This window comes from Corapipo altera, unplaced genomic scaffold, assembly GCF_003945725.1.
Source record: "Corapipo altera isolate COAL_440 unplaced genomic scaffold, ASM394572v1 56, whole genome shotgun sequence".
Lineage (NCBI taxonomy): Eukaryota > Metazoa > Chordata > Aves > Passeriformes > Pipridae > Corapipo > Corapipo altera.
In genome coordinates, this window is record NW_020884896.1 from 3,258,340 (window position 1) to 3,278,451 (window position 20,112).

Genomic DNA, 20,112 nt, shown 5'->3' on the forward strand with positions numbered 1-20,112 from the left:
TTCACTGCCATTTTCCTCCTGACCTTCAACAAATCAAAACTTGTTCTGACCTTGCACAGAATTAAGATTAGGTGCCATAGGGTTTTTTATTTTTTACCTTTCCAAAGGTAAAAGGTATTGTATTTGGCATTCTCCAAAAATCCCTTGCAGTTCAATTCTCACCTCGAATATTCATAGTACATCACAATCTTATTTTCTTAGTTTTTAGGGTGGCGATAATTTAACACCCCCTTCCCCAAAATTTGTGTCTGAACTATCATATTTACACTAAATGAATTAAAAGCTGTGCATTTAAACATTCAAACAAGATTTGAAATTCACATCAGATATTTGCAGAAAACGTGTTTCCATGAGCCACAGTGACAAAATTGTGACTCCTGTTTCATGACTTCGTTGGTTCCTCTTTTTAAAAGCACAGCTCTAGTGTGAATGATTTCAAAACAACCAGTTCTACTCAGTTCAAGTCAGTAAGTGAAAAAAAGCAACAGGAACATCTAATTGAATTCATCTGTTGTCATGTTTTATCAGCATTGGTATTCTCGTAAAGCACTCTCAAATACATGTTTTGTGATGGGTTTTTTCCTTTTTTTTTTTAAACAGGGTAGGATTTTACACACTGTTTGTACAGAGACCTTGTAGAAGGACTAACTTTTTTTCCCTGTTCCTGTGTACGTGTGTGAATATCATACTGAAGAGTTGCAATTTATGTGCAGTTTTGACACAAGTCATTGTAAATATTGCAGTTATGCACAGACTAGTGGGCAGTCCTAACAACTTGGGCAGAATATTGCTTAATGTACTCTCTACTTGAGCTCTGCTGGAGCCTTGAGTTCTTAATTTACTACTCATGTACTTCAAATTGTTTCCCTTTGTGTGTGTTTTCCAGTGCAGCGTGCAGTCTTTAGTAAAAAGCTCTCATTTTAAGGGCAGGAAGCATGTTCCTATGTGGTTTGTAAGACACTGAACACCTCACCAGTATCCTGCTTCAAATACACCAACTGATGTCAATTAGTCCACAAACAGTGTAACTATAGAGTTAAATTTGTTCTCGAGCTGAGCATCATATTGTTGATTAGTACCAAAATTAAAAGGCTTGTGAAGAAGGAACATTGTTTAAAATACAAAGAACTGGAACAAGCAGTTCAGCTCTTAACAGTTGTGTTTAACTTTCCAGGACAGACTTAAGAAAGCGCTGGGATGTCTATCAATGTGCTTGAAGTAGCAACAAGGTCGTAACTGCAAGTACTAAATGCACAAAAATTGACACATCTTGACTGTTTCCCACAGTCACTGAAAAAGTTGTTTAGTTGCATAATTTTGAAAACTTGTATTTGTTTGAAGACAAGAGACTCAAAAAGCAGTGAAGCTTCCCTTATAACACTTCAAATATTAACAAATCACACCTAGTGATACTAATCATTAAGAGAAGCTAGTTACAGAACTGGCTATAGAACACTAGGAAAAAAATTACTGAAACAATCTTTTAACTAGTCCCTTAGGAAGGCAGTAGTGAGAAAGGAGGACAAATCTGTTTCTTTTAAGATGGTATTAAGGAAAAAGCAGGAAAATAAATATCACTGATATACAAATTAAAGAAGGAAATAAAAATGAAAATATTTTTCATTTTGCAAAATTTGTCATGCTTTAACAGAATTTTTTCTGCCAAAGTCTGTTTTCTGTTCAATAAAGTGAAATAATTATCTAAGAGATACTTCAGTTACTTTCAAAGTGGCAATAACATTTTTCTATTTAGTAAAAGTTCTCAGAAGAGAGGAAAACAGCTAGCAAGAACATAATTGCTACCAATCACCAAAACTGATAGGCACTATCAAATTTGAAATGGAATTATAATGTAAAGATATGCCATGGGAGTGGTTGTTGAGAATTGGTAAATATATAAAAAGATACCCACTGTTACTTATAAAGATATAAATGGATGTCTCCTCAAACTGATATTACTTCCAAACTATAAACATAAATTAAAAGTTGTGTTAAGGAGTGCCCTTTCACAGAAATTTGTTTTTAGAAAGAAGTTTCCAGCAGCACATTAGAGAAGTCTTAATGTAAATAAGTTTTTGAATTGTAATGCCTCAGGGAAACTTGTTACTTCTTCCCTGCTCAAGTAATTTTAGATTCCTGTACGCTATGACCAGTACTGACTTCAAAGTTACCTGCTGCAGGAGAAAGAAACAAGACTGCTTGAAAACATCCTACTGTCCAACTCTGCCTGCTGTGACCTTGCCTGACTTACAGTTGAATTGTGAGAGAACAGCTTTGGGTTATTAGAAAGACCTACAAAAAGGCAAGACTGTCTCACTTGTTTAAGGCTCTTCAAGCTCATGATTGATGTTGCATGGACCCAGATTCATCTCCCTGCTCTACTACTGATGTCTTCTGTACTCTCATACAAGTCTGAATTTTATGCTCGTATCTCTTAAAATGGAAAAAGATGGTATTGTGAAGGAAAATACATCAAATACATAAAAAGGTTCTTGCATACCTGCATGCAAGAGCTGAAAAATCTCATGCAAGAATTTTAGGTCACCTTCAGAAAGCAGAAATGTTAGAATTTAGTAATTTTAGGTTTCAAATACACTATGCCACAAATTTCAAGAACATATTAAAATGCCTGTTGTTTATGTGCATGTATCCTGTCCAAACTACAGTTGCTTCCCCTTTTTCCCAATAAAATGCAAATGCAGTTCACATTACAATTTCATCATTCAAGATACAAATAAGAATTTTAAACAGCTTCAAGTTTTGTGGTACATCCTCTGTCCAGATATCACACTAGTTTTCTTCCCAAAGCCAATGCTAAATTTTATCACTTGATGCCTTCTTTATGATGGAGATTTCCCTTATCTTTACAGCAAAGCTGAATTGTGGTCAATACACAAATAACTTGGTAGTAAGCTTCATGCTGGTTTATGTTTTCTTGAATATCAACAATACACTAGTCTGTATTTTCTTTCCCAATACTCAGTGTTCTATCATGGAAATAAACATTATCACTCGTAAAACTCCCTTGACACCTAATTTTGTCAGCTCTTGTACCAATAGGAAAGAGGTTCTGTCCCAAAGACCTGACTTATTTTCAGCTGTTTCATTACAAAAAAAGGTCCTTTAAAAGATCTTTAAAATCCTCTAAATACCTGCACTCACTTGCTACATCAGCATTTCTTTAACAAGCAGTTTTACTTTTAAACAAAATTTAAGTTTCCATGGCAACATTTCATTTTCTTGCTTTACTTAATATATCCCATAGAACATATGGGCAAATAAGGGCTGGACTAACAGCAACCACTGCTAATTTAATAACATGCAACACACCATGCAGTGTCCTACCTGGCTACTCAAGTAAGTAGACTCTGGAAGACCACATCCAACCTTTTTCTTTCACCTTGACAAAGAGAGCTAAAGCAGTGCCCAGCAACCACAGATGTTCTGCCTCTATTACAGGGCAGTGGTGACTCAGAAATACCTCCCAAACAAAGTGAAAGTATGTTTTTTGGGTAATACCACACGCTGCTTAGTAAGGTTCTTTCCTCTTAATTTCCTCTGATAAGTTTCTCTGCAAGCTGAGTCAAAAAAAGGGATGTGTTTATGTGCTGTGTGGCAACTGCTGAAAGAATTCACCCTCTGCTCAACTTGAAAAATAATCCCATTAGCCATGAAATAATTACAGGTCAATCACAAGATTTATCAAACACATTCAAAATTTTTAGAAGGTATTTAAACTAAGCCATCAAATAGGATGTGAGCAAAATATAAAGTTATTTCTTTCTGTCTGGAAAAGGGAATAGACAAGTTTTCAACAGAACTGATGCTCCAAGCACAAGAAAGGAAAAAAAAAGAAAGCAAGAACAAATAAAGAAACAAGAATTTCAGTGATACATATCTTACCTAGCTTTGGAAATACTATTAAATATTCTGCATTGCACTGAGGACAAGCAACTCTAGCAGTACTGTTTCCTCTTTGCTTCTCATCCACCCAGCGCTGCAGACACGTCTGGTGAACCCATTTTGTGGAGCCCCTGCACCTGCAAGGTCTCACCCACTCCGCTGTCCGATCGTCCTCGTCGGTAGCAAAACAAACCCAGCAGCTCCTGAAATTATAGGAAGGAAAAAAAAAAAAAAAAAGATATTTTTTGCTACTTTTCCATACTCAAACATTCACATGTGAAAGCAGGTGGCTTTAGAAAATGTGCAAGTAGAGGAGAGGATGCTTGTTACCTCATTCTAAATCACCAAAAATGTGAGTATTTTGTACCACAGTTTTCCCATGAAAAACAACATAATAAACGTAATATTTCGGATAGCTAAATAACTGCTTTTAATACAACCTGAATTATTAATTTAACTTTTAGCTAATTTATGATTAAAAAGCACTGAGACTGTAGTCCAACCTTTGAATAATTCAACATACGAAAAATCCATATATTTTTTAGCGTATTACCATCTCCTTCTACAGCAGACATTTGGTAAGTTTTTTTTATTTTTAAAAACGTAACATCAATACTGTAGTCTGTGACTTGGAAAACTAACTCCAATCCACCGAAATTATAAAACGAAACAAATGATACAATGTGTCACAAAACAAACTGTAAGTAATTGTATTAAATTAATTTCCTTTCTTTGGAAAGAAAAAGTACTTTGTCGAAACAAATCGATTTTGTATAATATAGATCAGGTTGCAAAGTAATTCAAGAATACTACTGTACCGCTAAAGAAGGAAATTTCTGCACTGAAGAATTATGTGGACATGTAAAATTCAAACATAATAATTCTCTAAGGAGAAAACACAAGACTGACAGGCTATATGACCTGACCTGAAGTGAGCACATAACCCAACACCTCCCAGATATCTGATCTGATGATTAGGCCTGACCCTTGGACACCTTACAACTTGCAAGAGAAAGTAAAATATCAATCTAACCTAGGAAAATATCAGACATGTTGACCCAATAGTTTTCACTGTGAAATAATTTACTAATTCCCATACTGAAGAAATTGAAATTTATATAATAAACCAGAATCTATCAAAATAAGGATCTTACTACAAAGATAAGTGTATATATATAAATATAGATATCTGTTTTGATATTTTAAAAAAATATTTTACACAAGCCATTGCAATCATAGTTAAACCTTTAAAAAACAGCACAGCAACATCATCCCTATAATTTAGCTACCAAGACACAATCTAATCAGACATTGCACTATGTGAAGTTTTGCATCACTATTTTGATGGAGTTTTTTCTCTTAAAAACTCCAGTAACAATATTAAGATGAAGAGCTAAGATGCTTCTTATGTGTAACCAGTGACAGACAGTAACTGAGACAGGAAGAAGCTGAGAAATGCTCTGGCATTAGTAAACAAAACATCTTTACTATTTGAGAATTGTGACAGTGGTTTCTATGCCAAGATGTTATGGTGGTTTATAATGCTTTTCCTCTCCCCCCCCCCCAGCATTCCTTGTCAGTAAAAAAACCTTCTTGCTAGCCTTTTAAACTCCTCCATCTCATTTTTTCTTGTTTCAGCTCCTTAATCACTAATCCACCTTTATTCCTTCTCCCCCTCATACTTTTTTGTTTCAGTCTGCCCATTCTGTATCCCATCTCTAACCTATGTTAGCACCTGGGGAGGAGAAATTACAGTTTAGAAGTCCCCTCCAACTCTAATAATTTTGCCAGATTGTCATATTCTCTCTTGTTGAAACCAGTCCGAAACAGTTGTCAGAAATTCACAAGTTTATACTCGAGCATATATGTAGTGGAGGCCTTTCTGCTGCACCCATTCAAAAAAAAAGAAACAATGCTTGTAACTAACTAAGCTCACCAAAAAACATTTAGAAGGGAATTATATGCACAGCACGGGCCACTACAGCCACTTTCAAAGCAACAAAACCTGAGTAATTCCTTTGAAAGGTCAGTTTTAAACAGGTTGTGGGTTTTGTTTTTGTTTTCGACTCTATGAGGAAAAAGAGGGGGGACTCTACCGTGGGAAGTTTCATGTTGTTGGGCTCCAACTTGAAGAAATGAAAAATATTGTCTAACACCTTCCTCGCTATTTTGGGTAGCATTTTATTTGTAAACTGAAAATGTTTCTTTACAAAGAATAACCATGTTTTGTTTGTAAAAATAACTGTGCCTGTAAAATATTTGAAAGACATTCTTTTAAAGCACTCAATCTTTTTTTTGATCTATAGTGGTGGAAGTACGTTGAAACTACGTTGTGTGTACGAGCAGAAGGCAGCCTGTAGCAACTTATTACTGACATACTTGTAAAAGGGAACACAATTTGGGATTCAGATTCCAGGGAAGACTGCAGAAAAAGCAATGTAAAACTGAACAATATGTAAAATGAACCTGTCATGTCCACGTGTCCAGTTGTAAGTACAGAATACATTACAGCAGGTACAGATGTAAAGTCAAACTGTGGTGCTCTAAAACTAGAACTGCCTCAGTTTGCAGCCAAGACCCTTCAGCCAAAGAACTGACACCTTGAATCAGAGCTGTGGTTTCTTCCATTTGTCTTAATGGGAAGGTAAAAATCAAAGACTGACTTGGCTTCTTCCTGACTTTTCCTTCCCCACATTGGTTTAAATCAGAAGTGTCATGTTATGTACTCCTGTAGCACCACCCCTCTTTTCACCTTCGTGCTCCCAGTATGCACCTCCTGCAGTCCCAAATGAAAGGACACATCAACCTTCCTAAGCAGGAGGAGGAAAGACAGCCAAGCCACAAGTTAGGAAGAATCTAGATGAAATGTTTATTCATTTTTATTTACATCAAGAACCCTCAAATTTACTTTAAGAACAAATAAGACATCACAACACTGCTGATAATTGTTCCTTTTCAGCAGAGGTTTTTCTGCATTAAAGGTAAATCTCCACTCATTCATTCCACATCCTATTTAGGTCTACAACTGCTTTAATTTTGTAACTCAGATTTTTATTTATAAACTAAAGGCTTCACAACAGAGCTAGTTACATCTGAGGATGCCAGCCCAAAACACAAGTCTAGAGTTTATTCCAATAATGACAGATTTAAGCATGAACATAATCTTGCTACACTGCAATTTTAACTAGTGAACTTGTCCATGAATATTCTGTGGATTAAATTCTGTTCTCAAGTTTTCTCTCAAGGTTAGTAAGTCAAGAAAAACATACATCTTTTCTTTAATTGCTTCATCCAATTTCTTGCAGCCAATTATATCTGAAAATCTGAAAGACCTATGAAAAGAATAACAAAATCCTTTACAGACTTGAACTTTTAGCAAGTCATGAATAATGAACAGTAAATTCCCTGTACTCTGTCATCAGCTTTATCTCTTTCCATTGACAGCAGCTGTAGCAGAAAGGGCTAAATAAAACCATTTCAAAACAAGTATCTTGGCTCTTGCCAGATTTTCCATTTTCTTGTACTGAATAAAATATGACCTTGATTCTTACCACTGAATCAGGTTGCTACTCAGATAACCTGAAATAGAAAGGGCTGAAAAGGTGGAACAAAGCATTGTTTCTGATAGAAACTCAAGCCTTTTTCCTTGATGACTTTCTACAGAGCCAAATCAATAACACTAATATATTTTTCCACACTTCCTTGGCTCAAAAAAAAAAAAAGCGCCTCCCCCAAAACCAAAAAAAAAACCAACAAAAAACCTCCCACAAAAACAAACAAACAAAAACCAAACCAAAACACCAGAACAAACCCCAAACATAAGCAAAACCGAGGCCAATATCACCATTTCAGCTTTGAATATAAGGTTACAAATGCCTTCTAAATTCCACTGCCCAGCAGCTAAAGCTCTCCGGTCTCAACAATTCTATTCTCACTCCAAGAATAATGCATTTATTGCATCTGGTTTTTTCTCTAGCAAAGATACACCCTTTTTGGGACACTGCATATGTTAAGAGCAAAGCAGATGGAGAGAAACTTGTACTGAAGACTAGGCATCCTATACTCCAAATGTTATATGACTAATCTAAAAAGCCAAAGCCTACCTAAAAACAGGCTTTTCCAAACCACAAGTTTCTTACCAGGTAAGGAGGCCACTCTCTCTGATACCTGATTGGAGCTACAGCTCCCACACATCAATCCTCCAGTTTCAACAGTCATACCTAGAGGCAGACTGCTTTCCTTTCTATTAAGCTATACTCCTCCTAAAGGTTACTTTTTTTCCAAAACCAGTCTTAGATGGGATGGAAGACAGGATCTCATTCACATAACTTAAATCAAATCTGCCTCAATTTGTGAGAGCTGAATTCATCATAAAACAGCTTTGTTTTCAAGCAGGCATGACTGTGTAAAGCAATACAAAAAAGTAATTTAAAAGCAGTATATTGATTCCATATATGCACTAGTAAAAGATTTGCAGAAATTTCTAAAGCCCCACAACCCCAGCAGATATCCTTGTGTCCACAACACTTAATGGAAGATGATTTGTGAGACTGGCACAGCACAGCTGCCTTATAGGTTGGTTTCAAATATTCACTACTGCAAGTGAGAATGCAAAATGTTTTGTACCTTTTCCCCTGATGTTCAATGGCACACAAGTATGAATGGTAAGCAAAGCCAGAAAACTCCTCAGAAAAGAAAATTCTTGCAAGACTTTTAGCAGGACATAACCCTTACCACAGGAAATGCAAATTTGAACATGCAGGACATACTCTAGAACTAAAAAGCATTTTCACTCTCATTATAGGTCCTTCACAAAAACAGAAATTTTCTGCATTTCTCCCACATCCTAAAGCACATTGCTTTCCCTTAAAGCGGCAGGAATTTGCTGATATCTTGCTGTCAGAGTAAAGCATCCTTGTTCTGCTAAGCAATTAGTGTCTGAGTAACTTATTGCAATTGAATTTCACATCCAAAAGGAAGAAAGTGAAAATGCTGAAACGTAACTGACAGTTACAATAGCACAGAGAGCCCACACAGTGAGGGGTGAAAACTTATCTTGGAAGAAATGACTGAAAGCATTCCAATAACTGGCACTCCAATAAAAAGGCACTCTGCTAAGGGATGACCACAAATCTGCTGTTTGGAAGAGGCAATTTTTCATTATCTTCTATAACAACTTTTTATGCACAGTCTATACCAACAGATAAAATATCTTGATGACAAATACTGATAAGATTACACTAAACCTGCCAACTACACTCTAAGTACAGTAAGATCATGTTTAAGTGGAAAGACTAGGATGTCAGACAAATGGAGTGACCTAGTAGCATCACACTGCTTTGGAGCTGGCTGGAATTTTAGTTTGGGGACAGCAAATTTGTCTGAAAAAAAGCAGGAGAAACACCACACTGCAAATGCTACTGCTGAGCATTTCCTTCCCCTGCATGTGAAGGAACCAGCAGCAATAAGATTCTTGTGCTAAAGGAGCACTGCCTGGTCACAACAGACTGCAAGCCTAGCCTACAAATCCCTTATAAAGGCTACAAAGAGGGGAATACCATTAACCCAAGAAATGTTAGCTTATGTCATGCTTCACAGAGGAGATGAAGTGCCAGAAGAGATGGACTCGCAGGATTACAGACAGAACACTGCTCTTTCCCCAGTATTTTCCTGGCCATTATACACAGTGGAAAATACTTTTATCTTCAAGCCAAGATGTGCCTATCAACCTCAAAAAACCCTTACATTAACCTAAGGGGAAAAAAACACAACACAGAGTGAGTGAGGAAAAGAGATACCAGTGCAGAAATAGTAGCCTTGGATGCTCCATCAGGACTTCCGTGGATCCTTTTAAAGCAGCATAGCATAGCAGCCATAAGCCAGCCTGTATCATTCAACTAGAAAAGATGCTGTCACCTTGAAACAAAGTCTAAAATCCTCAAAGGAAGTCCTGAAAGTCATCTGACCTAATACCCAATTCTGCTCTGTCTAGTCATCAAAGATAGAGTGTAATGCTGTGTAAAGGAGGCATTGATAAGCATCTAGACACAACAGTAACTAGACTTTACTACAGAAGTAGTGCTTTCATTAAAAGCAGCAGGGAAAGCTTAAACAGAGAATATCAAGCTAATGGTGTGAACACATGGCCATACAAGTGGTATCCATATACAGGCTCTGATTTCCTCTGACCTCAAGGTGGCATGGTTTAAGCTAATTTTAAAAAGCTTTTAATAAAAGCCCATGGATAACTGAAGTCCAACAAGCAAACACATTAAAACATAGAATAATTAATTAGGAAGTGCATCAGAAAGACCCAGTGATTATCAGAAGTTCAATTTGAACTTCTTTATATATTCTCAATTTTAGCTCAAATCAAGGGGAAATACTTGAGTTAATCACACTATAAAGGCAGAGATGAGTAAAGGACAGTTAACAGAATCCTGCTCGCAGCTTTTCAGCTTGTGGATAAAATTAAACCTTGGACTGCCAGCCACCACCTATTATGTTAAAATTGGGCCTTACAAGGCTTTTGTGTTCTTTGCTTCTACACAACTTAGCTAAATCTGGGGGAGTGCATTTCTTATTCTATCTCGTTAGGTTTTAGTCTCTAATTTGCCAAAGCCAATCTAGACTGTCAGTAAAAAAATTAGCTTTCATTCTGGACAAATTAAACTTCTGAAACCAGTTATTCAGACATATCCCTTCTGCAAAGACTTCAAAATTCATTTATCTTAAAGGCTTTAATATTACCATACTCTTTTTCAAAAGGAAAAGCTGAGAAGTCACCAAGGCTCAGTGGCCTTGCTATCAGCCTTTAACTATACAATGAACTTTGCTGTTACATTTGTTTTATTTTTTAAGGGAGGGAGGGAAAACAGGGCCCCAGAAGTGTGCAAAGGACAAATCAGGTAAAACTATTACTGATACATTAAGCACCTTATTACAAAGAACCCCATACACCCACACAAAACAATTTACTTCCAGACCTGAAACGTGCTTTGAACAACAGGAACAGAAAAGCTGAACAAGTAGTCAAGTATTTACATACATAGCAAACACTGAAGAATTCTTATAGCATTAAGTTAATGCCTTAGAAATTTAATGGATTTTTTATAATGCAGATAGCTTACTATACAGGGAAACATTTTCTCATGCATTGTTTGACAAATCTGTCAATAATCACAAACATAGGAAGTAACAGAGATAGGAAGCAACTAGCAAATTATATTTTAGAGGCTATTTAAAGTTACTTCCTTGAATGTGACTTTATTTATTAGCTGCCTCTAATATTCACAACATTGTACAGCAGTATGTCTGAAAGTGCCACCTGATGAGGAAAATGAAAACCAAAAGAAGTTCCCTGAAGTCTTATCTTCTCTAACTGCAAAGCAGCAAAATGTCAAGGTATAACTGAAGTAGTAAGAGGCTTAATTACCTGAAATTCATATACTACTATTTACACTGGCTGAAGAAAGAAAAGCTGCTAAGCATGTTCAAGAAGACCAGTCTCAAAATGAAAACAAAAATACGTAGTTTCTATTAAACGTTACTTTGCACTGGGGGAAAGAGGAAGAGAGTTGCATAAGAAAAATACCAATATTGGTATTGGTTGTGTGTGCACAGAGTAGATGACAGATCTACAAATACCAGGACTGACCCACATACAGAATAGACCAACTATGACCTGTCTAAAGCCGTAACCATCTTGACATTAAGCTGGTGCTGTGATAAGCAAAAGATAAGAAATGCAAAGTTATGTTCTATTCTACTCACAGTCTGTTTCATGTGAGCTCAGTCTCCTGAAGCCTTTTTCCAGTGTCACACAGGTAATGCAGAAGTACAAATTAATCTCTAGGCACAGTAACTTTAGTTACAGAGCAAACACATTAGCACAGACCTTATCCTTCAAAAACCAAACATGGCTACTCACTTTACATTCCATTTTTAGGGAAGGTTAACTGTGAAATAAAAGTTTGATTTTTTTTCCCATGTATTCCTAGAGTTTCATGGTTAAAGTGACCACACAAGTTAAGCAATTTTTCTGTTATGTTCTTTCAAAAAAAAAAAAGAAGAAAAAACAAAGTATAGCCCTAAAGCTGCAAAAAGTGGTCAGAAGACTCCAAAGCAAGCAAATTGCTTTTAACTCAAGAGTTTATATAACAGACACTATTACTCAAATTATTCTCAGTTTGTATTTTCTATTTTTTACCAGATAATTACAGTATAAGAGAACAAACCAAAATGCTCTACTGAAATCAGTCATCTTGTATCACCCTAATAATAAAATCTGAACAATTTCTGACCTAAATTTTACCAAAAAACTTAACATGCCAAGAAAATATATTCTTGGGACATTAATACCTCAAGAACAACAAAAAACAACAATCAAATGTGGCAGACATGGAAAATTTGTCTTTACTTTGAATAAATGTGAACAAAGCTCCAAGATATCTAACGATAACATTGAGTAACTCCCCTCAACACTCTGTAGAATTGACTGCATGAGTCACCAGTAGAACAGTCACAAGCACTCAGCACATGGCCTTTTGTAATTATATCCTTCATAGAAGGCTAACTTATGCTGGCACATTTAGTCCAGTAAAAAATATCCACTTTTAAACTAAAGTATTCAGATGCCAGGAGGAGGCACACAGAAGAAGCAAATGAGGAAAGATAGGAAGGTAAGTAAAGACAACCTTAATAAATAAAGGATCTTGTCCTTTTTCTAGAAAGATGGTGAAGGAATAACTACTATATATAGACAAAATAAATCACTGAATGCCAGCCCCTCTTGTCCATGACAACTATTATTCACTACCTTCACACTGTATTTTCTTTTATCATGTACACCTTGAAAAAGAGCTGCACAGCCACAGGGAGAAACAGGCAGATATGTGTCATAGGTTTGAAAAGAGATGCTGGAATTTAAAACAGGCAGATATATAAACTAAAACCACTAAAATAGTTCATAATTCTCAACAGCAATCACCTGAAAATCTAGGAACAACACTTATCCAAAAAGTTTGTTTCTGTGAGAGTTGCTTCCAAACATAAGCATGTATCAAGATTCCATGGTTGGCCCTTAAATCAGTAGGTATTTACTTATTATAGGGAAACTGTTATATAGCAGGCCAGTTTAATTTTTATTTTAATGTAGAAACAAATGAACTGCTGGTCCCAGATTCAATACGACTTCAGTGCAACATTTTTCTAACTAGCATTTAAAAGTGCAGATTTTGATTGGAATTTTTCTTATCCTATATTAGTGTTAGGCAGGAGGTGTATAATCCTTCCCCCAGAATCACTGACACAAAAATCCTGAGCATAAGCACTTTCACTGAACATTAGAAAACTACTGACAGAAAGCACTCATATTACCATTAAAGTAACAGGAGCAAAAAATCTTAGAGAAAAGGAAAAAACAAGATCCCAGTCCAAGCAGACAAGAAGTCATCTTAACTTTTAGGTACAGATTTCAGAGCAGGTGCTAAAAAAAGGCTACATGTAGATTTGCTAGAAGGTGTTGGTGGACTGTACCTCCTGTATCAGCACCTCCAGCTCAGTATGCTCATGTCATGCAGTGCAAACAGAACCCTAATACTGTGCTGTCTTCCTATTTAAACTGGGGTTGCATCTAGACCTGACATTGTAGAATTACTGGTTGGAAGGGACCACAGGAGGTCCTGTCAGACCTCCTGCCCAAGGCAGAAGGAACACTGAATTCAGACCACGCAGCCAGAGCTTTCTCCAGCTGGGCCTTGAAAAAGCCCAACGGACAGAGATCCATATCTGCACTGGGCAAACTGTTCCCAAGTTCAACTGCACCAGCTCCCATCCTCAACTGCCAAAACTTTCTCTGTTCAAATTTAGTTGTTCTCATTTCACCTCCACAGACAGACAGTCTTCTGAACAACCTCCTTGGTAGGTATTAGGTTATTAGGTCTCCCCAAGCCATCCCTTCTTCAGGCTAAGTAAGCAGGCACAGTTCCCTCTAGCTTTTCCTAGTAAGTCATGTGCTCCAGCCCCTTGACTATCTTATGTAATCTCAACAATTTCATTTAGAAACATTAGCCAGAAGCAGTTTGCTTTAACCACTTCAGATTGGATCTTATTCTTCTGCACTGAAGATGAATTTGCAAAGTGTGGTAAACTACAAATGCCAGTAAAAACATGAGCAAGTCATGCACTCTTTTGATAAAGGTAGGTATTACATCCTATAACAAGATAGTACTTGACCTATTCTGTGCAGAGAGGAAGAAAGAGATGCATCTAAAAGCTGTTACTTTCACCCTAGGAACTTTCCACCCACTCTACAGTTCAGTAAGGCCTTAAGCAGGTTCAGATGTCAGAAAACACCAAACAAACAAGTCCTAAACAGTTGGCATATTCATTACCACTTTAAGTATTACTTAAAAAGATGTTCCAAAATTGAAATCTGAACTTTTTGGTATTTCTCTGTAAATTATTATAAATATATTTATTTGCATCATACATTTGCATTAACTGTCAAAAGTTTTAACTTCAGTGAGCACTTTAAGACACCATGCCAAAGGAAACCATCCCAGTTAAGCACTATGGCAGAGGTGTGAGCACTTTTATGTGGAAGAGATCAATGAACAAGGTTTTGTATAGCTTTTTTAGATGAAGCTGATACAACAACTGATAATATTATTTGAATGCCTTGATAATACAAGGAATACCGAGACTTTAGAACAAAAAATTATAACTAGTCTCTCAGGAGTTTCCCCACACTTAAATAGGAAGAATAATTACTTACTGTCTGCAGGTAGAAGTTAATTGTGAAGCAGCAATTAAAACATGTACGTTTGTTCCTAAGCATATCAAACCAGACATCAAAGATGGAAATATAACACCTATAAGATGACATGCAAAAGGTTAAGATGGTTTATAAATAACATGCTGACACCTTTATATTTCAGATGGGCAAAAGGCACTCTACAGGTCTGCATTAAGTCTTCACTAACCATCTTTACTGGTAAGACACAGGAAGAACTCAATCTACGTAAAACCTTCAGCATAAAGAGAAGTGAAATAGTAAGGAATGTACCTGGGATGAAGCACTAATGCAAAAGCCAAGCTACTACAAAGTTATCATTGTTTCAAACTTTCATTCTCCAAACCCACTCTCCAAGGTGATTTTGCTTTTTCCATCCTGCATCAGTATCAGCTTGCAATCAGTTGGGGTAAAGACAGGGAAAAACAAACACCTCATTTCCTTTCCGGTAGAGATTAACCAGCACAGTCCATTCTTTATTCTTATATCCCCTTCCTTCTAAGCATGCACAAACTACTCTGGAGGAACAACAGAAAGCCAGGTACTTCTAGATGTTGATAGGCTTTGACCAGAAGTCAGGGAAAATCCTCTCTCAAAAAAAGAGTTTAATTGTGTTGTGTAGAAAGAAAACAATTCCTTCAGGTAGGACAATGAAGAGAGATGTGCTTAATCAGTGTAAGCAAAACAAACTGCAGAGATGGCATTTTTATGAAAAGTGAAAATACTACATAAATCCTGCTTTGTGTTTTTTATTCTTTATTACTCTGCCCATCTTATCTGGTTGAACTCCTCTCCTACAAAGAGTTACTGATGTGTCAACTTCAGTCAGGGAGACAACTCACAGTGCACAACACCCAGTACAAGTTTAAGAAGTTCAGAATAAAGGTCTTTAATCAAGGACCACACTGCACTAATTACATTGTCTAGGCTGTAGCATTAAGGTTTTAAGCCAAACCTGTGTATTAAGTTACTAAAGTATCAACAGTTAATGGTGACAGTAAAACTAAGTCAGTGCTTGCCCTTTCAAAGAGGGAAGGAAAAGATTCATACCAACACAAACACCACCTCAAATGCTACCTGCAGTGAAAGTAACAATTGAAAATGATGTACAAAACTACTCCATATGCTTTTTTCTTGTGAAAAAATTAGCATTGAATCAGATGACAATTTAGAAAACTGAAATAAAAAACCCATGAATTTACTATTTTGCCACTTTTGAACTATAATTGCTAGCATTTTTCTGATAAATCAGTGCTCTGCCAAAGAGAAAATTTAATCGCAACAGTATTCCTCTCTTGATAGTATAAGTAATTTCTTAAGCAAACTACAATTCTGCATTTTATTGTTTAATTGCTTTTAAAGTCAACCTGCAATTTCAACTCTGCTGTCTCCTTTCAAAAAGGAATGGCAAGGGTAGATAACAAAAGTTGTACCATATTGCTCGTTTTTATCAAGGAGGGTGCATATTGACCACAACTGAACCAACTACCATCCACCCACAAAACAAAGCATGCTAATTCAAAAATTAAACCATGCTAAAATTACCACTACACTGATTCTTCAGCAGGTACCTGCACAAGCCTTCAACAGATTGTTTATCACACTTTAACTAACATATTTGAATACTGAAATAACAGAAGGCAATGGTGCCCATGTTCTGACCAGCTGGCAAATACATGGGAAGAGAGAAGCAGTTGTCTTTATTAATGTAGATAGTATAGGAAGTACCACAAATCACTACCACAGAACATGCTTTAAAAAACAAAATGCCAGCATTCTGAAGCCTTAGCATAAGCAATTGCAAGAGCAATCCACACACAATTCAACTGAAGTCAAGAGAATAAAGCTTAAATATATGAGTACATTTTAGCATTACAGCTCACATTAACAGCATATAAAAAACACTGCCACATAATTTCAAGTTTTAATGAAAATTACTATAATTCTGTAATTTATACATTAAATCAACATGAATAAAGGGATTAAAAATAATATAATAATAATAAAATCTTAGCATTTAAACAGACCACTAACCCCTGCCTTTAAGTGTAGACATTAGTTTAGGAACATGGCCCTTTACCATAGATTGATAAGAGTTCTTGCAGAAAAGGAACATGTTTTAAGACTATTATCTGGAACTGTTATTTAAACCTGAACAACAAGAAAAAAATTACAAGGGGGATGGAAATTCCAATTTTGAGGCTAGAAAAGATCATGATAATCACATGGATTAGTTTCCTAAATGCTGCAGATGAGACAACTCCACAATGTAGTGTTACTTCACAATCCTGCTTCTTTTATTTATGTTGTAGCCAATCCTTCAGCCAGGCATAAAATCCTTAGCTAGAAATTTTGAGGAACAAACTCCTTACATCTTAACACCTTCTTTGTTATAAATGTATGGTTTGCTTCCAAACTGAAATTATGTAAGGAAAATAAAGGATGGAGCACAAAATACATCAAAGATGGACAAATCCCAGGCAATGATGTTGAGATGCTACCAAGACAGTCCTTACACTGGAGAAATCCAAATTGCTGTATTAAGGAAAAAAACCAATAATCACATAGGTGTAGAATATAAGAGTACAGAGAAGAAGCCAACTGTCCTCTCTCAGAAATACAGAACTAAGAACTTGCTCTGAGAGCTCTGACCCTTGTATACAAAGTGCATACATTCTGATCCACAGCAACACCTTACTCCTGCTACAACAGCACATCACCACTCAGTGGTGATCTAGGTAGTGGAAACAGAGAAAAAACCCTCCTTTTTCTCCTCCTTAACTATTAGAACTCAAATGAAAGTCATCTTACTGGAAAGCTATTTTCTGCATCCTTCACTAAGAGATCTGAATTTCATTTAAAAGTATGCACTTTGTGTTAAGGTATAATGCATTAACAGTTACTCTTAAGCTTTTGTACATGTATTTTTGCCTCTTAATCACAAAAACAACTGTCTTCATGAGCAAAAAAGATGACAGGATAGAAGAGGCATTTCCATGCCTCAGAATCCCTACAGATAATTTATCCAAGGGTTATGTCCCACAAGGCAAAATACTGAGGGTCTATCACTACAAACAACATGAAAGCAGTTATGTATGACCTTCAGAAGTATCTGATGAATAAAAATTGGTTTCTTTGAATGTAACCCCACTCCGTAAACCCAACATAAAACAAAAAATTATTTACACTGACTGCATTTTGAGGTCTTGGTTACTCCAAAATCCTTTTATTAGTATTGTGCTACACCCTGAATTAAATTCAAATCCTTAATACTTGGCTCCTTCTTACCATTACCACTTCTCACTTTTCACACTCCTGTTTCTAAAGTTTTCTACACTAAGCCCAATGAATTCTTACACAAAAGCTTCAGCTTCTCTTCATACCTCCTTTTACTCTACTTAGGTACTTCAAATTTTTTCCTGCTGCCCTTGTTATTAAGAAAGTCAGGGACACTTTCAATTGTTTTAGATATCAAGCTACTTCAAGTATACTGGAAAAAATCTTAAAAAAGGGCCAGAGATACAAATTACAATTGCACAAACTTGAAAGGATACAAGAATGTTACGTGTACGTCAAACCCCACATCTCTATTACAGGCAATTGATGAACAGTAAACTGGTTTGGCCACTAGTTAACTAATTTCCTTTTTTTAAATTAACTGTTTAACCTAACAGTTGGTCACAACACAGATGATACACACCACCTTTCAACCACTTCCCAACAGGGTGAACTAGGACTTCATGGTATGATATAACAGCAGTAAAGCATCTGCTGAGAATATCACAGGTTCCTAGAACTCAAAACCACTAAATATTATATATTACAGAACTACAAACTTCAGGATGAAGATGAAATTTTCTTTTTGTTTGTTTAAAAGAAGGTGACTCTGCAGCACTCTTCCTGATCTATTCCTCCCTCCCTCCTTTCTCCTACAAGATAATTCTATCATTCTCCTCTCAGTTCTTTGTCTTCCTTAACTCTTCCCTTTTATTCCCTACATCCACAGGAAGTGTATCAAACTGAATGCTTTCCTGACAGTACTTCTAAAAATCTACCTCCCTGTTACTTCTTGGAAATCCACTTGCTGTTCCTGGCTGCCAGCCTCCTTGACAGGCATAGTTCTAAATTATAACCTAAATCATCCCATCATTATCTTTCACTTTCAGTTTTTCTAAAACACAAAAAACTTTCCCTCCCTCCCCAGCTCACTTTTACCCTCTTTCTACATCAACCTGGAACTTCTCATCTTCACCTTCCAGGCTGCAGTTCTACTCCTGCCCAACATGGTTTATGTCTCCATCACCTGCCTGACGACAGCCTGTATTTCACTAAATACTCTTTCCTTAGAGATAACCTGGAAAGGAAAAAACCACCAGGGTTCTTTTTGCTTCCTTATGATGAAAACTTGACAGGTTCATCAGCAGAAGCCTGATTCCTTTTGGGTCCCCACCTTCTGAGATACCAGGCTATAACAACTCCCGCAATAACAGGCCATCATTGTGGTTTTATCGTGTGCAGAAACAGGTCACAAGGGCTTCCTGGATGACTCAAAATTACACATAAAGAATCTGAAGCGATTAGTGGAACAGGGTGAAAGTGCTACCTATTCAAATAAAAGCATAAAGAGAAAGCAAGTGTAATAGATTTTAAGAGTTACTAAGCATATAACTATAAGCATATAAGCATATAACGACGTCAAAATACTTCTAAGGTTGTACTTTTTAACAGCACTCCAAAAATCAATTGTTAAGCTTTCTTCAGATCATAAAACCAGCAACGAAACACACAACGCAGCTAAACTTCGGTCGTCTTGTGGTGCCTCATTTTACGTGCACGTCAACGCCTTCCATACCCACAGGCCCTTCCAGACGCCGGGACACGGACAGCCCTGTGCAGCCCTCCACCTCCGCCAGACCCCACCGCAGCCCGGACACACCTCCTGCCCACAGGCTCTGGAAGGATCCCCCCACACCACCCCGCCTTGCGCTGATTTACGCCTGCACTTGCACAACTTCTCCCGGGCCACCAAACATTTCAGAAGACAAAAAAGCGAAACCGGACCCGCCGCACCGGCTCGGGCCCTGCCCCGTCCCCCGGAGCGGCCCCAGACCCGCCGCGGGGGCGCGGAAGGCCCACACAGGCGTTCCCTCCCGCCGGGCCCTGCCCGTACCTGTCCATGGTCTGCGGCAGCGCCAGGCCCGTCTGCTCGGCCATGGCCCCGGGCGGCGGAGCGGGCCCAGCCGAGGGCCCGGAGCCTCACAAAGGCGTCACGCGTGCGGTGGCGGCGAAGAGGGAGCGACGGAAGGCAGCAAATCCGCCCTTCCGCGGGGCGGCTCCTCCTCCGGCGGGCGGGACGCGGCGCGGGGCCGGTGGCTGGGGCAGGACGGGGCGCCCGGGGAGAGCGGCGAGCGCTG

At 37.5% G+C, this 20,112-nt stretch overlaps 1 protein-coding gene across 2 annotated transcripts in view; it reads right to left on the reverse strand.

The window, feature by feature from the left end:
• Positions 1-20,031, reverse strand: part of MARCH5 (membrane associated ring-CH-type finger 5) — a 28,606-nt gene extending 8,575 nt beyond the window's left edge. For both annotated transcript variants that reach the window (XM_027648318.1, XM_027648319.1), the window contains exons 1-2: positions 19,869-20,031; positions 3,904-4,106 (exon numbers count right to left, since the gene is read on the reverse strand). In XM_027648318.1, the coding sequence (XP_027504119.1) occupies positions 3,904-4,106; positions 19,869-19,912 (247 nt within the window). In that variant the 5' untranslated portion in view covers positions 19,913-20,031. The remainder of the gene's footprint in view (positions 1-3,903; positions 4,107-19,868) is intronic.
• Positions 20,032-20,112: the final 81 nt, after the last annotated feature.